Source organism: Nansenia antarctica, assembly GCF_963989245.1.
Source record: "Nansenia antarctica genome assembly, chromosome: 2".
Lineage (NCBI taxonomy): Eukaryota > Metazoa > Chordata > Actinopteri > Argentiniformes > Microstomatidae > Nansenia > Nansenia antarctica.
Genome location: NC_137675.1, coordinates 57810958 through 57830231, shown reverse-complemented (window position 1 = coordinate 57830231; position 19274 = coordinate 57810958). Strand labels below are relative to the sequence as shown.

At 47.7% G+C, this 19274-nt stretch overlaps 1 protein-coding gene across 2 annotated transcripts; it reads right to left on the bottom strand.

Moving 5' to 3' along the window:
- Positions 1-872: 872 nt before the first annotated feature.
- engase (endo-beta-N-acetylglucosaminidase) lies at positions 873-14841 on the bottom strand. 2 transcript variants are annotated; one of them, XM_080524783.1, is made up of 14 exons: positions 14693-14841; positions 8135-8229; positions 7719-7920; positions 6958-7106; positions 6254-6408; positions 5397-5545; positions 4812-4983; positions 4590-4696; positions 3833-3944; positions 3270-3454; positions 2959-3101; positions 2702-2801; positions 2223-2334; positions 873-1982 (listed from the first exon to the last, which is right to left on the bottom strand). In XM_080524783.1, exons 1-14 carry the CDS (start codon positions 14803-14805, stop codon positions 1578-1580), a joined length of 2199 nt encoding a protein of 732 aa, XP_080380909.1. In that variant the 5' UTR covers positions 14806-14841; the 3' UTR covers positions 873-1577. The 2 variants fall into 2 exon arrangements, with proteins under 2 accessions (XP_080380909.1, XP_080380910.1); XM_080524784.1 differs by lacking the exon at positions 14693-14841 and adding an exon at positions 13095-13149.
- Between the last annotated feature and the right edge of the window lie 4433 nt (positions 14842-19274).

Sequence of the window (19274 nt, the reverse complement as noted above, 5' to 3'; positions counted from 1 at the left end):
TTATTTATTGAATACACGGGCATTATTTTCGACTCAAAGGAAGTAAAACAAATGTCTTACTATACTGTACACATACTCATTGTATAGTAGGCAGTTGGGTAGGAGAGAGAACTATATCTTGGTAGTAATGGCGCAGTAATCACTACGACCATGGACATTTCGGGGAGACCTACCTCTCATTTACATAATCTAGTCACATGCGATTTGCTCCAATCTAAAATATGTCCACTAGTTGGTATAGTCCGGTTAATATGTGGAAAAAATAGTTCACTTTTTCATAAAAGCACAAAACTTGGTACACTTTTTGGTACAAGTTTAATAAAAACAAAGGTGCCACCACACACTACCCTGACACCTATTCTTCACTGTCTCCACAGTCATATATTATTATTATTATTATATATATTTTTTTACAGCTGCACAGTCCAGCATACTTCTCCACCTTTAAATGTCAGTATTCTCTCCATAATGCTCTATATCAGGAATTCTAAATATCCTTGTCTTAATGTTGATTGTGATGGTTTTCTTTGTCACTGTAGCCATGAGAACAATACAACTTCTATTTTCTAATAGGCTAGGTGCACGATCTCACTACTTCCTGAAAGGCAACTGGTATGAACATATCCTGTCTCACTCTATTGGTTTAATTGATTAATCAGCTGTGCACTGTGTGTTCCAACGGTTTACCGCACAGCTGATTAATCAATTAAACCAATAGAGTGAGACAGGATATGTTCATACCAGTTGCCTTTCAGGAAGTAGTGAGATCGTGCACCTAGCCTATTGTCTAGCATAATCTTCTGAATTGACATTGAATGCTGTACTTGAGATGTTTTGGGGGGGGAACAAGTTAGGGAATATCTTTTGAAGGTATTTTATTTATTTTTCCATACATGTTATACTCTTCATTTTAAGAACAATAGAGTTCTCTGTAAAAACACTGCATCATACAATTGTTGAGCTTGAGCTGCATAAGTGAGAAATTCCATAAATATGCTCTGCAAGGCTTTGAGTGCTCCTCAAAAAAAAGCAAGCAGTGACACAAGATACAGAGAAGAGGAATGGAATTCAGCTTGAAAGAATATCAGAGACGGTGTATGAGCAGAGGGAAGATCTAGGATTAGTTCATCCTCCACACAACCTATGAGGACTAACCGTAAACCAGACAACTTCACCCTAAGCCGTACGGCAGATAAGACAACAGTTACTGAGGATGAGGTGATGCAAAGGAAGGTTCTCTAAGGCGGTCTTTAAAATGTTTTTAAAATGTTTGAATGTAACCGTTATTTATCCAGGCAGGTCAGTTAATAACAAATGTACTGTCCTGACAAGTGGAGAATGCCGGATAGGAGTTTACCAACAGGTGGCATGAAAACCTCAAAATGTTTATAAAACCATTATTGTTATATAGTATTTAGGGCACACTCAGCAGAGTACAATGTGACAAAACACGTTGAAACTTGGCAAGCTCAGGCAGCTAGTATCTCTTCCATTTCAAAATGATTTCTCCCATTTCCTCCTACTCAACACAAACAGGAAACATTAGGAACAGGAAGCAGGAAGTCCAGTCCTTGTCTCTATGATGGGACAGTTTGCTCCTTGGTATAGGTAAGGCTGCGTCTCCCCCAGTGGGTCTCTGGAACAAGGAATCCTTCTCTGGTCACCGGTTCCACCACAAACTCTATTAATCCTGGTGGCTCCGGAATGGCAAGCTCCGACACCCGAAACAAAAGGGAATAAGCTCGACCCACTAGAACCAGTTTTCCGGGGGGTATCCGAGGGTCCGGGCCCCTCATCCGCCGCCAGTACACCCGGAAGTGGCGCACCAACTGGGCTGGGTAGAGCCAGCGCAGGGTGGCATTGAGGTGGAGTTGGGGGATGAAGTCTGGGGAAGTGCCCACACCATTCAACCACACCACGTCATATACACACACACTCTGGACAGCGAGAGGGGGCACGGACAGACTTTCAGCATCTAGGATCTGGGGGAATGGAGGGGGGGAGAGGGGAAAAGAAAGATATGAATACTTTAACAAACCCAGACAGGCCAGAACAAAACAGTGCCAAAGAAAGCCCTCTGGTGGACAAATCATATGGGCTGGTTTCCAGAGCCTAGATTAAATCGACACTTGGACTGAAAATCAATCTCAATCTGGTTCAGGAAACCAGCACTGAAGACTCGGAATTGGTTGATAATGGCACTAGAGGCTCATCTCTCTCACCATGATCTCCCCGACCCTGCAGGCGAAGGGGGTATCCTGAGCACCTTCCTCCCTGTGCACGCTCACACACACGTCCCTCAGGGCACAGCCTGTCAGCTCCAGCAAGGAACACCTGCACACATGTGTGCACACAGACACAGACACAGAGACACAGACAGAGACACACGCACACACACACACACACACACACACACACACACACACACACACACACACACACACACACACACACACACACACACACACACACACACATAGAGACACACACAGACACACACAGACACACACAGAGAGAGAAAAGATAAGCATTAATAAGATAAGCATAAACATTAAGCAATGTGTCCAAATACTCTTCCTTTAGTATCTTCCTTTACTCAGCCTCTTTCCATTGAACACTGCTGTAGAACGTGTTGGGTAAAGACTAAAGAGAGAAGCAGAAATCTATTCAGCCTATCACCTTGTTTTTTTGTTTTTCTTACCTCACAGTCCACCCTTCTGGATTCCACTGTCCACAGCTCTGAATAAACTGTTTCACCAAATTGTGGTCTTCACCCAAGGGTACAGCATGAAAACTACCGCCTGAACGAACACAAACACGAACACACACACACACACACATTATTTATTGTGTGAGGCCAACAATGATGACTTCACGGTGTGGGTCTGGGGTGAGCTGCGTATAATAATGAGGTCAGTGATTAAGGGCGAGGGATGATGAGGTCAGTCAGTAACTTACTGGATAGGTCCTGGACGCCACTGTGTGTGCAGAGCGTAGCGTCGGTGGTCTTCAGCTCCAGAGCGACAGTGACCCCAGGAGATGGCTTATAGATGAAGGACACAAACGTCCTCAAGGCCAGGGGCACTTGCACAGAGAAGATACTGAGAGAGAGAGAGAGAGAGAGAGAGAGAGAGAGAGAGATATGAGAGTTATGTTGAAGAAAAGTAACCCCCTCTCTACCTACCTGTACGTGTCGTGTACACACACACACACTTACACATACGTACACAGGTACACAGGTACACAGGTACACACAAACACACACCTACCTGGCGCAGACCTTGGAGAGGGTGGAGGGGATGAGGCCCTCTATGAGCAGAGAGCAGCCCCCGTTCCAGGCACCCTCAGGGCAGCCTCGGGTCTTCAGCCAGCCCTTGTCCTCCAGAGACTCTGTGTAGTAGAGAGGCTGCAGCTCTTGGGCATTCAGATTGAACCAGCTTCTCTGCACCTCCATCTACACATAAGGGGAAACACACACACACACACACACACACACACACACACACACACACACACACACACACACATACACACACACCAGTGTTTACCTTATTGGTTTCAAGCTTCCCTCCCACCACCTCAGTAGCTAGAGCAGTGCAATGAATAGGGCCAGGAGTTTTTCCTGGCTGCTTGAATTGATCAGGAGTAACTCTGGCCCTTGAGGAAAACTGAAAGCGACCATGTCAGTTTAATAAAAAAGCACAGGGAGTATTTTGATTATCCACCAGTATCAGATAGGTAAAGCCAGACATATCACACACAGTCATTTCTCAAAGCTACATTCAACAGTGTGTTCTAGCTCTTCCACGTGTACACTGCTGCTGTCTGGTACCTGTCCTCTCCAGAAGACGCTCTTCCCAAAGCCCTGGCAGAAGGACGAGATGAAGGGGAGGGGCAAGGACGGACGGTGAAGATACAGGAAGTCAGAGAGGAGAGACCAGAACCTGAAAACAGGATATGACATACGAGGATGTCAACCATAGTAGTAGTAAGTAGTAGTAATAATAATAATAATAATAATAATACATTTATTTTGTATAGCTTTTAACTGTACTCCAAGACACTAAATTCCATGGAGAGAACAAGAATAGATAGATCAATAAAAAGCTAAAGAAAAGCACAGTCAGTAAAAACAACAATAAAAATAGTTTAAAAAGATGGGTTTTGAGGGATCGTTTGAAGTAGTAGATAAGAACATAGAGGCCCTTGGATCTTTATGGTGTTGTCACTGGGAAAGACATGGGGTTGTATTATAGGGGTTGTCCGAGGGTGCAAATCAAATCAGAGAACCCCCAGTATAACATATATCAACATGATCCATTCCAGTATTATAAAGGCATTCTCAAAACGTCAAATGTGTCATTTGTGCCCTTGCCCAAGTAGAAAGTGTCAATTGAGCAGATAAGTTGGATTGCATTCCGTTGGGCCCAAGGAAGACTCGAATAGGCGTATAATACAAGCTTGTGGTGTAGAGAGGGATAATATCATCTCTATAAATGACGTAACCATCAACACATTGCACTTTCCTGAACGCAGCCCTGACGATAATGTGCAAAAATGCATTGGTTCAAATGTGAGTAGGTGCTCACTTGTCTTGGTTCTTGCGGAACTCAGTCTTGTCTTGGATTGACTCATACACCCAGCCTGGAGCAAAGATGGCCGTGGAGAAGTCATGTTTACGAATGAGTTCCAGAGCCTAAGGAAGATGAGAGTCGTTTTAGAGAGCTTGGCGTTTTCTCACTCACACTCACACTCACACTCACACTCACACTCACACTCACACTCACACTCACACACACACCAGTGTTTACCTTATTGGTCTCAAGCTTCCCTCCCACCACCTCTCCTCTGGCGAACACGTCCACACCAACATAGATGTCGGCCATTCTGCCCTGGGCTGCTGAATAGGCCTTCATCCCCTCCAAACTTGTCTCTGTCCAGTTGTAGTTGGTGAAGATACCGTCACATGCATCGAAAAACACTCTGGGAGACACAGAGAGACAGAGAGAGAGAGAGAGAGAGAGAGAGAGAGAGAACGAGAGAGAGAGAGAGAGATATGAACAAGTGGAGAGGAGACAAGTGTTTGTTCGATATCTATCTGTTGTTTTCTTCAATAATGCACGACTGTCATAAAATGGTTCATTGGTCATTATTTTGTTTTCATGCCAGATACCCAGACTTCAATCCCACAGGCCAAGTAACTAGCCAAGCCTAGCCGATTCCCCCATACACCCTCCTCTTAGCTCCCAACCTACACCCCTTCCTCTTACTCACTTCCCCTAAATAGGTTTGTTCCACCATTTGAGGAGTTCTCCAGCACACTGTCATAACCCTCCTCTCTAGCATTCATTTAGTTATCCTTCCCTCAGTTCCTCTCCCCCCCTCTCCTTCCCTACCTGTTGGACGGGTTGAGTTCATTCTGCCATTTCAGCTGGCCGTTCATCAACACGCTGTCATACCACAGCACCAGGCTGCCAGGGACTCTCTCATGCATCTGGTCCGTCAGGTAGCGCAGGAACAGAGGGGTGTTCCTCACCGCCGTTTTCTACCGGGGGGGGGGGCGTAAGAGAGACATATGTTAGGGTTATTTAGGCTAGTCTCATTCATCTGAGCAGTCATATGTCACCTCCCTGTCATCAGAACGACCACGGCACCTTTTCATTAATTTCTTCTATATAACGACTCTAATCGTTGATCGGCAACGACATTACATAATTGTTCGTCTGACTGGCCAATGGATTTGGGCTCCTAATAGTTAAAAAGCAATACTGTTAACTTATTTTATGCTATTAAATTAGCAAAGACCTCGAATTTGTATTTACCGCCAGTCAAACGAAAGGGACTGTTTCCCCCAAAAAGGGGCGGGGGCATGATGTGAGGTATGCAAAATACCTGGATGCGTTGCTCTGATGAATTCTCCTCAACTATACTGTAGCTAGCCGTAGACCAATGCACATTCCATTGCACAGTAATAGGCCCATATACAATACATTCCACAGTCATTTAACCTTAAAAGAGTAGCCTACAAGGGAGTCTTTTGGACTGTCAACATTTCAGCTACGAGGAGACATCCTGGAGAAAGCCTCAAGCAAATCAACAACTAACTGTATTACTGTCGTAATAGTCCCTTATCTTTTCTATTTCAATTGATTCCCAACTAATTTCACTATTATGTGTTGCGTCATTAGATTTCAGCACAATAAGAGATTCATGTTTAAATGTCGTGAGTTGCTGATTGAAACCCATCACTCACGCTGAGGGTGTTCTCTATGTTGATAAGCCAGCCATCGAAGCCATAGCAGTGAGCGATCTGTACCAGCCTATCAGCTACAGTGCGGTAAGACTCCTCCTCCTTCAGGAAGACCTCGCACACCTTCCCCCCATCCGTCCACTCAGTGATGAAAGTGCCTGGAAGCAAGCCAATCAGAGCCTCTGATTACTTACTGTGACATTTAAACAAACCAATAAAAGAATCAGCACATGGGCGGAGTCAATCTGTCTTTTAAACCAATCAAGTAGAACCACATTACATCACCCTCAATATTGGCCTTATCAAAAGAAAGCAGAAGTTCCAAAAATAATGTTATCTGTTCCATACAAGATAACAACAGTATCTACAGTCTTCACATTTTATCTGCTGTCAAATACGTTTTGGCCCCATCATTGTAACCCAATATGACCCAAGTCAGACAGTTACTCTGACACACACACACACACACACACACACACACACACACACACACACACACACACACACACACACACACACAAATGAACTGAACAAACTGTGATAAGGGGGAAAGGAAACACTTTTAGGGTCTGCTTCCTCTTACAGCTTCCTTGGTATATGTGTGCGCACAGCTGGAAATAACCCCCAAATGAGGGTCATTTCAATGCATCTCTGACCTGAACTGAGTGAACTAATTTCAACTAATTTCAAGCTTCCTCTCATCTCACCCTGGACAAGAACCCCGTGCTTGTGTGCAGCGTTGGTCCACACAGCTGGGGGGATGGTCACCATGTGGTGGGTGAAGTAGTTGAAGATGTCGATGTACTGCCAGTGGTAGAAGGCATACGGAGCCTCAGTCTCGACCCCCTGGACAAACCTCAGGACAGACAGGACAGACAGACAGGCAGGGAGGACTTTCTTTTGATGCTCAAAGGGAGTTTGTGGCTATTTCCAGTCTCCACTTATGTCTACTCGCAACACACGTTTTGTGTTTTGCTCTTAATAAGAGTGTTGAGTGACTAAATGGACTGACTTACATAGCGCCTTATTCCAAAACGCTTTCCAAATTCACCCGTTCACACACACATTCACACACCAATGGCAGTAAGCTACCACGCAAGGCGCCGGCCCACTCATTGGGAGCAATTTGGGGTTAAGTGTCTTGCTCAAGGACACTTTGACATGTGGCCAGCCGGGATTTGAACCGCCGATCTTGCGATCATTAGAAGCCGGCTCTACCTCCTGCGCCACAGCCGCCCCCCTAGAACATCATACTAAATACAACAGTGTAGACTAGAACATCATAAAGGTTCACTGTTGAGACATCAAAATGATAAAAGTACCGCTGCCCCCCAGAAGTGAGTGCATACCTGTCATCCAGGTAAACGGCCATCATGGCATTAGACTCCACAGTCCTGTGCTGAGAGCTGGCCAGAGATGAAGTTGAATCTAATCTAATCTAATCTAATCTAAAGAAGTGAATGCATACCTGTCGTCCAGGTAACCGCCCATCATGTCATGAGACACCAGAGTCCTGCGCTGAGAGCTGGCCAGAGATGGCTCCCGATTAGCCAGAGGAACCGTTGCCACGTTAAAGGGGTTGGCCTCACTCCGTCGCCAAGACAACAGTTCCTCCATTGTCTGCAGGCCGGAGCTGATTGGCTCAGTGGTGTCCGGGTCATAATGCTTGGCTTTAAGCGAATGACACTCATTGGTCAGTTATTGTGTATTAGGTAACACATGTTTTGCTATTCATGATTAACTCTTGTGTTTTGCATTTAAAATAATAGAGTCAGGTTAATGTATTGAAAAGGTTTGTCATTGTCTTCTTTATCAAAACAATGTCCGAGCAATGCTGAATTCAGAAGCAGTCAGGTCCTTAAGCCATACGGCGCTAAAGCCTACCTGGCAAAGGTGAGGGTCCAAACTTGATGACTTCATGAACACTTCTTAAATCCACTGGTTTATCCAAACAAGATGGTTGATCTGGTTGATCCAAACTGGGGAAATAAGATGTTACATGGATGTACAACAGTGTACTAGTGTGTCAAGAATGGGAGATCATCTTCACTATGAACTCACAAGCCTCGACTACATTGTGAATGAGTATGAGATGTGCAGCCCCGCAAGGGGTACTATGGATATACAATAAATGACAATAATTCTTTATGTAATTGATAACAGAATTAACTGACGCAAACCAGTGTGGTTATGTATGTACAGTATATCTCAAAAGTGAGTACACCCTTTAGATTTTTGCAAATATTCAGTTATATCCTTTCAGGGAACATTATCCTACTGAAACTTTGATATAACTTAAAGTAGTCAGTGTGCTGCTTGAATAACAGTATAGATTTATTGTCCTTTGAAAATTACTCAGTACACAGCTGTTAATGTCTAAACAGCTGGCAACAAAAGTGAGTACACCCCATAGTGAACATGTCCTAATTGTGCCCAATGATGTTGTTTTCCCGCCCTGGTGTCATGTGACTCGTTAGTGTTACAAGGAGTCAGGTGTAAATGATAAGCAGGGCTGTTAAATTTGGTGTTTTGGGCACAATTCTCTCTGAATGCTGGACAACATGGCACCTCATGGCAAGGAACTCTCTGAGCGGCTGAAAAAAAGGATTATTGCGCTTCACAAAGATGGCCTTGGCTATAAGAAGATTGCCAACACCCTGAAAATGAGTTGCAGCACAGTGGCTAAGATCATACAGCGGTTTTCCAGGACAGGTTCCACTCGGAACAGGCCTCGCCAGGGTCGACCAAAGAAGTTGAGTCCACATGCTCAGCGTCATATCCAGAGGTTGGTTTCCAAAAATAGATGTGCGAGTGCTTCCAGCATTGCTGCAGAGGTTGCAGAAGTGGGATGTCAGCCTGCCAGTGCCCAGACCATACGCCACACACTGCATCAAATCGTTTTGTATGGTCGTCGCCCCAGACAGAAGCCTCTTCTGAAACCGATGCATAAGAAAGCCCGCAAACAGTTTGCTGAAGACAATGAATCCAAGAACATGAGTTACTGGAACCATGTCCTGTGGTCTGATGAGACCAAAATAAACCTGTTTGGGTCAGATGGTGTCCGGCGTGTGTGGCGGCACCCTGGTGAGGAGTACCAAGACAAATGTGTTTTGCCTACAGTCAAGCAATGGTGGCAGCATCATGGTCTGGGGCTGCATGAGTGCTGCCGGCACTGGGGAGCTGCATTTCATTGAGGGACACATGAATTCCAATATATACTGTGACATCCTGCAGCAGAGCATGATCCCCTCTCTTCGGAAACTGGGCCGTAGGGCAGTTTTCCAACATGATAATGACCCTAAACACACCTCCAAGATGACAACGGCCTTGCTGAAGAAGCTGAAGGTTAAGGTGATGGACTGGCCAAGTATGTCTCCAGACCTAAACCCAATTGAGCACATGTGGGGCATCCTCAAGAGGAAGGTGGAGGAGTGCAAGGTGTCCAACATCCGTGGGCTCCGTGATGTCGTCATGGAGGAGTGGAAGAAGATTCCAGAAGCAACCTGTGCAGCTCTGGTGAATTCCATGCCCAGGAGGGTTAAAGCAGTGCTAGATAACAATGGTGGTCATGTGGGAAGTGCAACAAAGAGACGACAGACGTAGGTTGGAGTCGAGGATGTTTACTTCACTCACTTCTGCTACATGCTAACATACACTCTCCGTGACAACCACAATAACTACCCCCGGAACCGGAAACCCTTGCCCCTTTAACCCCCACTCTTAAAGGTACAAACCCTTCTTGGTGAATGTCTCTTAATGTGAATCACCACACAGGCCCCCCCAGAATTCACCAACCCAGAAGGTACAAAAAACCAAGATAACCATTAAAAGTCCAACTGAACAGGCAATCCATGAACAGTACTACAGTTAACGTGGCGGGGGGCGGATCAAGCGGCCGAAACGGCTGCGCTTTGCAGGAGGGGGATTAAGGGTGAGAACTGGAACTGGAGCTGGAACTGGAACTGGAACTGGAACTGGAGCTGGGACAGAGGTTGGGGTAGGGACAGAGGTTGGGGTAGGGACAGAGGTTGGGGTAGGGGGCCGCCCCCGCCGCGGGGGTAGGGCCAACTGAACTGGCTCGTCAATGTTCAAGTGAGCAGGCTTGAGACGGTCTATAGCGACCCGCTCTGACCTGCCCCCCATGTCCACCACAAAGTGCTTAGCGCCCGCCTCCAGGACACGGAAGGGCCCGTCGTAGGGGGGCCGCAGTGGAGCCCGATGGCTGTCGTGTCGGATGAAAACGTACTTAGCCAATGGCAGGTCCCTGGGGACGTAGGACTGGGGGAGGCAGTGACGTGATGTCGGAATAGGGACGAGGTCATTCACAATGCCCCGGAACACAGTTCTATGAGAGGCGGCCGACCAGGGAGCTGCAGCCTCTGGAAGAAACTCCCCAGGAACCCGCAGTGGCTGGCCATACACCAGCTCGGCGGACGAGGCCTGGAGATCCTCTTTGGGGGCAGAGCGAAGACCGAGCATGACCCACGGGAGGCGGTCCACCCAGCCACTGTCCATCAGGCTGGCCCGAAGAGCGGCCTTCATGTCCCGATGGAACCGCTCACAAAGTCCATTGCCCTGCGGGTGGTACGCCGTAGTGCGGTGGATCTTCACCCCCAGGTGCTCAGCAACCGTAGTCCAGAGCTCCGAGGTGAACTGGGGGCCCCTGTCGCTCGTGATGTCACCTGGTGTGCCAAAGCGGGCCACCCAGCACCCAATGAACGCCCGGGCCACCTCCGCTGCCGTAGTAGAGGCCAGGGGAACAGCTTCTGGCCACCTGGTGGTCCGGTCCACCATGGTGAGGAGGTAGGTATATCCGTGAGACGGGGGCAGGGGGCCTACCAGGTCCACATGCACGTGGTCAAAACGCCTCTCTGGCACCACAAACGGTGCCAAAGGGGCTTTGGTATGGCGGTGCACCTTAGCGCGCTGACATGCCACACACGAGCCAGCCCAGGTTCTAACGTCCCTCCGGAGGCCAGGCCAAACAAACTTAATCCCCACCAATTTAGCCGAGGCTTTCACCCCCGGGTGGGAAAGGCCGTGGATGGTGTTGAAAACCCTGCGCCGCCAGGCAGCCGGCACCATAGGACGTGGTTGGCCGGTGGAGACGTCGCAGAGGAGAGTGGCTTTGGCCGCGTCGAACACCACGTCCTCCAGCTGCAGTGCAGTAGGAGCGACCCGGTAGGCCTGAATGTCAGAGTCTGCGGCTTGGTCCGCCGCCATGGCGGCATAGTCGAGTCCTAAGTGCACAGACCCGACGACCGCCCGTGAGAGGCAGTCGGCGACGAAGTTGTCCTTGCCCGCCAAGTGCTGGATGTCCGTGGTGAACTCGGAGATCGCCGAGAGCTGACGCTGCTGACGCCCAGACCATGGCTCCGAGGTCTTGGCCATGGAGAATGTCAGTGGCTTGTGGTCCACGAAGGCGGTGAACTGGCGGCCCTCTAACAGGAATCTAAAGTGCCTGGTGGCCAGGAAAAGACCCAGCAGTTCCCTGTCAAAGGTGCTGTACTTGCGCTCGTTGTCGCGGAGCTGTTTGCTGAAGAAGGCCAGCGGCTGCCAAGCCCCGTTCACCCACTGCTCGCACACCGCCCCCACTGCATAGTCAGAGGCGTCCGTCGTGAGGGCGACCGGGGCTGTGGGAGACGGGTGCGCCAGTAGAGCAGCGTTAGCCAGCGCGTTCTTAGCAGCCCCGAAAGCCTTGTCCATCTCCGGGGACCAGTCCAACACGTCCTTGGGCCCTTTTCCCCGCAGGGTCTCGTACAAGGGACGCATGAGGTGGGCGGCATGGGGAATAAAACGGTTGTAAAAATTCACCATGCCCAGGAACTCTTGTAGAGACTGTATCGTGCGGGGACGGGGGAAACTGGTGATGGCCTCCACTCTGGCGGGAAGAGGGGCGGCTCCCTGCGGAGCGACATGGTGTCCGAGGAAGGTGATGGATGACTGCCCGAACTGGCACTTGGCTGGGTTTACAATGAGGCCGTGGGCCCTGAGCCGCTCAAACAACTGCCGGAGATGTGTCATGTGCTCCTCCATGGACGCGCTGGCCACCAGAATGTCATCCAGGTAAACAAACATGAATGGCATGTCTCGGAGCACAGAGTCCATCAGGCGCTGAAACGTCTGCGCCGCCCCTTTGAGGCCAAAAGGCATTCGCAGAAACTCGAAAAGTCCAAAGGGTGTGATGACAGCCGTCTTTGGCACATCCTGCGGATGGACCGGCACCTGGTGGTACCCGCGCACCAGGTCCACCTTGGAAAAAATGACGGCCCCCGCCAGGTGGGCAGAGAAGTCCTGTATGTGTGGAACGGGGTACCGGTCGGGGGTTGTGGCGTTATTCAGGCGACGGAAATCGCCGCAGGGGCGCCAACCCCCGTCGGCCTTAGTCACCATATGTAGGGGGGAAGCCCACGGGCTCTTTGAGCGGCGCACGATGCCGAGTCGCTCCATGGTCGAAAACTCCCCTCTGGCGATTGCAAGCTTGGCCGCGTCGAGGCGTCGGGCCCGGGCATAGACTGGGGGGCCCACGGTGGTGATATGGTGCTCTACGCCGTGCTTAGCCACCTCCGCTGAGAACGTGGGTGTAGTGAGGTCAGGGAAACCGGCGAGCAGGCGTTGATATGGATCCCCGGTGGCCAGCGTGTTTGCCAGGCAAAGCGCTCCCGCCCCCCCCAGCGTACAGGGGTACGAAGCAAAAGAGAGGGCATCGATCAGGCGACAGTTCTTAATATCCACCAGCAGGTTAAAAGCACAGAGGAAGTCCGCGCCCAGAAGTGGCGTGGATACAGCAGCCATAACAAAGTCCCAGCCGAAACGGCGCCCGCCAAAACACACTTCCACATACCTGATGCCAAATGTTCGTATGGGTGTGCCATTAGCGGCGTCCATCTGGGGGCCGTGTCCGCCGGCCATGGTGTCCACTGCCTGCGCTGGCAGGATGCTGCGTTGAGCGCCTGAGTCGACCAGCAACCGCCGGCCAGATAAGGAGTCGGCGACGAACAACAGCTTGCAGTCACGGCCGGCGCCCATAGCCGCTAATGAGCGCCGGCCCTGGCGTTTCCCTGTACCCTGAAACTGCATGGCTTGCGACACTGCTTGGCCTTGGACCCAAACCTTGCATGGTAGTAACAGAGCCCGTCGTCGGCTTGGCGGCGGGCCGTCACCGCGGCCGCGGTGTCTGTATAGTCCTCCAGGGGTGGAGGTGGGGTCAAGTGGTCTGGGTGGGGCAGCAGCGCATGGATAAACTGCTGCCGGTTAGCGAGGTACACCCTGTCGGCCTCCGCAGCCAGAGAACGATAATCCTTGGTGGAGGAGAGGGGGGAACTGGCCAGTGCTGTGCGCACAGGCGCCGGGAGCTGCCGCAGGAAAATGTGTGTAAACAAGAACGAGGGATCAGCTGATCCCAGCACCGACAACATTCTCTCCATCAACTCCGACGGTTTGCCGTCGCCGAGGCCATTGAGTGACAGCAGGCGGTCTGCTTTCTCTAATTCTGACAGCTCATAAAGTTTCAGCAGGAATGTCTTCAATGCACCGTACATGCCGACAGCCGGTGGATCCTCTAACAGCATCATCGCGCGCGCCGTTGTCGAAGCATCTAACGCAGACACCACATGGAAATATTTAGACCCATCCTGCGTTATCCCTCTCAGCCGGAATTGGGCTTCTATGTGGTGAAACCACGCCCGTGGGTTCTGCTGCCAAAAGTCGGGCAGCTTGACGGTTGCTGCGTATATGTTAGCATAGTCCGGTGCGGGCAACGCGGCGGCGTTTCCGGGGTTCTGGACAGACATCTCGTTCGCTTTCGTCGGGGTCACCAATGTGGGAAGTGCAACAAAGAGACGACAGACGTAGGTTGGAGTCGAGGATGTTTACTTCACTCACTTCTGCTACATGCTAACATACACTCTCCGTGACAACCACAATAACTACCCCCGGAACCGGAAACCCTTGCCCCTTTAACCCCCACTCTTAAAGGTACAAACCCTTCTTGGTGAATGTCTCTTAATGTGAATCACCACAGTCACACAAAATATTGACACTTTGGGCACAATTTAGACATGTTCACTATGGGGTGTACTCACTTTTGTTGCCAGCTGTTTAGACATTAACAGCTGTGTACTGAGTAATTTTCAATGGACAATAAATCTATACTGTTATTCAAGCAGCACACTGACTACTTTAAGTTACATCAAAGTTTCATTAAGATAGTGTTATTCCCTGAAAGGATATGACAGAATATTTGCAAAAATCTAAAGGGTGTACTCACTTTTGAGATATACTGTATATGTTGCATGGTAGGTGATACGTGTAAAACATGACTGTTAAACATATATGAACGTATAACAAGTCCCTTATCAGCAGTTTTACAGCCCAGCTCAGAGCGAGGGAGGCCTCTCCTAACACAATTGCACTGAACGCCAGAGCTGTCAAAAAAGTTACCCGCTTATTTCTGTTGTCGCTAACTTCATCCCGACAATATCGGCTCCTTCTTCTCTCTTTCTCCTCCGTAAGGAAACCTCATCATCGGACTCCGTTGTCAATGCACCGTCCATCTCGAGGAGTGTGAAATGTAAAAGACCTACAACTAAAATGAGACCATGACTGAGATGTACAGTGGACTGGAGACTACACACACACCCAAAAAAACATTTCCTTGTGTTCTCCGATTGGCTGCATGTAGAGTGCGTTCGTAAAATTGCTCTGGAAATCTGATCAGCACTCATGGAATGCCTCTTGTCCAATCAAATTACTTGGTCTCTTTATGACGTTGAACCCAGTGTGCGCTCTGGCGCTCTCAGAGCAAATTTACGAACGCAGCCGTAGTTTGACGCTTAGGATCACGTGGGGGTCTGTTTTGACGGCGGCTGTCAGAAGTCTGGGGCTGTGCAGAAATCCCGGCATGGAGCATTGGCAGATAGCACCCGTGGATTTAAAAGCTTTTATATCAAGGAATTTCAAGTGTCCATGTAATTGCGAGGTTAACAAAATTGACACTCAACGTTAATGCTGATTTTAGAGGTTTGTTGCCTCTTAGAATATGCAGCCTTTCTCAACCAGTCTATGGAAAGGTTGCCATTGACAATCACTGAGGGTTAGAAGGAGTGTTTGAAAATCACTTCACATCTTGTGAGCAATGAGCAACTGGCCCTGGTCAGTGATTCAACAAGGAGCTGGTCCTATTTTTACAATGCTCTGTTCACGGTCCACTGAGCTCAAGCCAGTAGTCTGGAGCAGATTGCCAGCAGAGTGCAGTAGTGAGCTCTTGATATTTGGTCTTTACTTTGGAGACGCATTAAATCCCTTTGCATGTGGTTGAAACTTACAAAACTGTAAATGGAGAAAAAGGTGGACAAAAAGGTGCTACACTAGTACATACTCGGAGTGACTTTACTCTAAGATTACTGCTGACAAGGGGGGTAACTAAGATGAAAATTAGATCATGAAAAAAGTGTAAAGTTAAAACTCTTAAGTCATCCCATCTATGTGTACAGCGAGACGGATCTCAACCACAGTAGGGGGTGATGCATAGGCAATGTGTTCCAGAAAACACACAGATAATTTTTATCAAGACTAATTATTTCACAGAGCAAAAGAAAGAAACAAATGTTAATTGGATTAAATGTAGAGCGCATGCCGATATTGGCACTTGGACTTAATTGTGCGGAATATTTCCTGCCGTAAGAGACAGGATGAATACAGGGGACAGTCTTGGTTTGACTTCTTTTGACAAAGAATCCATAGGGATCTGCAGCATGTTTTGTTTGTGGGAAATTCTCAGATCTCATATCTCTGGTTTGAATTAGATACTGATTTGAGTTAATTTGGTCCCCAGTGCGGCAACTACCTCTGTAGACCTCTGTAGTGAATGCGTGCTGAGCCTGAGATCCGGAACACAGTAGAATGTTAGGAGATGTGATTTTTACAGACCCTGCAGGCTTGAAATCCTTTCCCTCGCTTGCCTGATTTTTTAAAATGAAGTATAGCCAGCTCAATGCACTCTACCTCAGTGAAGTAATCTGGTAAAGTGATAGTATTACAGCAGTGGTGGTAATCAACATCATCACAAGCCTCTTTGTAGAAGAGGTGTACACTGACATCTCTGGGAAAATCTTTATGAGCTTTTAGGTGATGATCTTCAGTGAGAGAGAGAGAGAGAGAGAGAGAGAGAGAGAGAGAGAGAGAGAGAGAGAGAGAGAGAGAGAGAGAGAGAGAGAGAGAGAGAGAGAGAGAGAGAGAGAGAGAGAGAGAGAGAGAGAGAGAGAGCACTGATAGCTATGATTATTCATGTGTATCAATGTGTATTAACTGTGCAACAGATACAGGTGTGGAGACTCAGGACACGTTCTAAACTCACATAGCCCAGTGACTCACTGCTTCATATGTTCCACATTACAACCTGTTGTCCAATGTTCTGGACTTGAACATTCTGTGTTGTCTTATGGCCAACATGTTTTGTTTGTCTCTGGTGAGCCCTCTGTTCTGTATGTACTTAAAGGCGGTTTAACAAGGTACGTATGGTTTTGGTAGGCATTAATAGGCTTGCAGTGGGCATTGGTTTCAATGTGAGAGAATGAACCTCTATTATGTAATGTAAAGCCAAATCCAAGGCCATGTGATACCTCTTGCCATGGCTTCAGGCATTGGTTCCTCCACGGCCAATCACAATCCACTATCAGATAGTATCAGTGGGCCCGTGGGCGTGCCGAGAATTTGAGTGATCAAATTTCATGCTAACCCCCTTCTGTAGGCATAGGTGGCATCCATGCACACAGACAGATTGCACATAATACATGTATGTCATGTCAGCAGTAATTCTTTGTAAGGTGTTGCCCATGTTAACACATCAGGTGTTGTTCTTGACTGCTGCCTTTCAAAGTGAATAAGGGCAATGTAAACAAACGTTTAGGCCCATCTTAACCCACATGACACTAATGTGTGGGATGGTTACATCTCGGAACCTAGAATCTCATCAATCAGGTCTGGCTTTAGTGAGACCAGTGGGACGATAACGATGCAAACTACAGATTAGATGCATTTCAGACCAAACAGGCGTAATGAGTGCTCAAGGTTCATTGTTTTACCATGACCTCTATTACAGATAACTCACATGATGTGGTTGATGGCTATTAATCTATATTTACCCCTATGAAACAATAGTAACCTTGCAGGTCATTGTACAAATGAAGCTGAACAGTGCAGGTTCAACCAAGAAGAAGAATGTGAGCGTCACGACACCTCGTTAACTATAATCCAATGTGCTCAAAATGTGAGAGTATTTCAATGACTTCCTACCTGCCTGTCTTTCAGAAACCCATCATACTCAACCCCCCCCCCCCACACACACACACACACCATCACCACCAGCTGAAGATCCTGCCTACCTCTAGCCCCTCAGAGAGGCTCATCTGCCTTGGGACCTTGGGATACCTTTCCCAGGACAACAGGGCCATGTCCTGCTAGATTTATGTCAAAGCCGGGTGTGGAAATGATACACTTGGGAACAGTTAAGCATGCTCATTCAATTCAATGATTATTCTAGTTGTCATTGATACAGTAGAGGGCCTTCCAGTGCAGCTTGATTCAATTAGTATGGTTGGTCATGGTTATACACACTCCAAAACGCTGAAGAAAAATCCTTTTATATACTGTTGTATTTATATTTGGCCTGTCTAATCATTCAAACTGTTTACTCTGTACTATTTTGTGTTAATGCCATAAATAATGAAAAGTGGGGATACTCTCTGTCAGATGCTACACAGAATGGATTTTGACAAAATCCTCTATATCATGCTTGTATATTGGTTCCTATGTCCAGGTTTTGTGTGTTTGTGTGTGTGCTCATCTGTCAGTATGTCTCTGCATAATGCTGTGTGTGTGCATGCTCATAATTCACATGCATGTGCGCTTTTTATTTTAATTAGGGAATTTTAATTGAATCACTGTGGCGATATCAGAGTGTCCCCTTAACCCTTTGTGTTGTTGGCAGACTGGAATTAAACATACGGCAGCTGTACTCTCTGGGGATTATATCTGCTGAAGCAGAATGGATACGGATCATTCCAGATTCACTCAGAGAGAAAGCCGGGAAGCACAGATGAAGCACACACGTGTCACATGCTGCCACGGTTACTGGAAGTAATTCCCATTGAAGTTCCAGGCAGCCAGGCTAGATGGTAGTGGATAGAATCACACACAGGGATAATTATATTGAAAATGAAAGTGAGAGTTAATAATGCAATGGTGGAATACTGGCCCTAGCATTATACACCTTCTACCTCATGCAGTAGGTGAACATGAAAGGATGATGATAAGGACAAGGTTGAAAATGTTTTGGTTACATGCTTTAGAGGGGCAAAATATTGGCTTCCATTGATTAATAAATGCCATTTTGACCTCAATAAGTCTGATCTCTCACTGATAAGTATGAATATATATATCTCCTGCCCAGAGGTAGTGATTAGCCTTTAGTAAATCGCAGATTGTGGAAAGGTTTTGGTGAAAAGGTTTTGGTGAAATGAATTCAACTACCACCTCTCAATTTTTGAGCATCACTGTTTCCGTCCTATATATATATATATATAGGACAGAAACAGTAATAGTTGAGTCATTATGCTCAAAAGTTCTAGTGATGAATTTGATGAGATCGGGTTGAGAGGTGTGGTAGTTCAATGAATTTCACCAAAAACTTTCCACACAATCTGCGATTTACTAAAGGCTAATCACTACCTCTGGGCAGGAGACGAACCCACTGAATGGATGTCATCTCTATGTGTGACTCATAATATCCTAGTCCTCTTTCCTGATCCTCCTGACCTACATGTACTGTAGTGTGACGTCATGCTGAGTCTGAATTCCCCACAGTCAGGTTGATTTAGTTATCACTCTGCCCTGCCCTGCCCTGTCCTGCACGTCATCACAACGTCACAGCAACATGCCTAGGCAGATCTCCCCCACCATGGAAGAATGATGCCGCTCAGCCAAATGGACTGATCAAGTCTAAACACAAAAGCATGATTAAAAT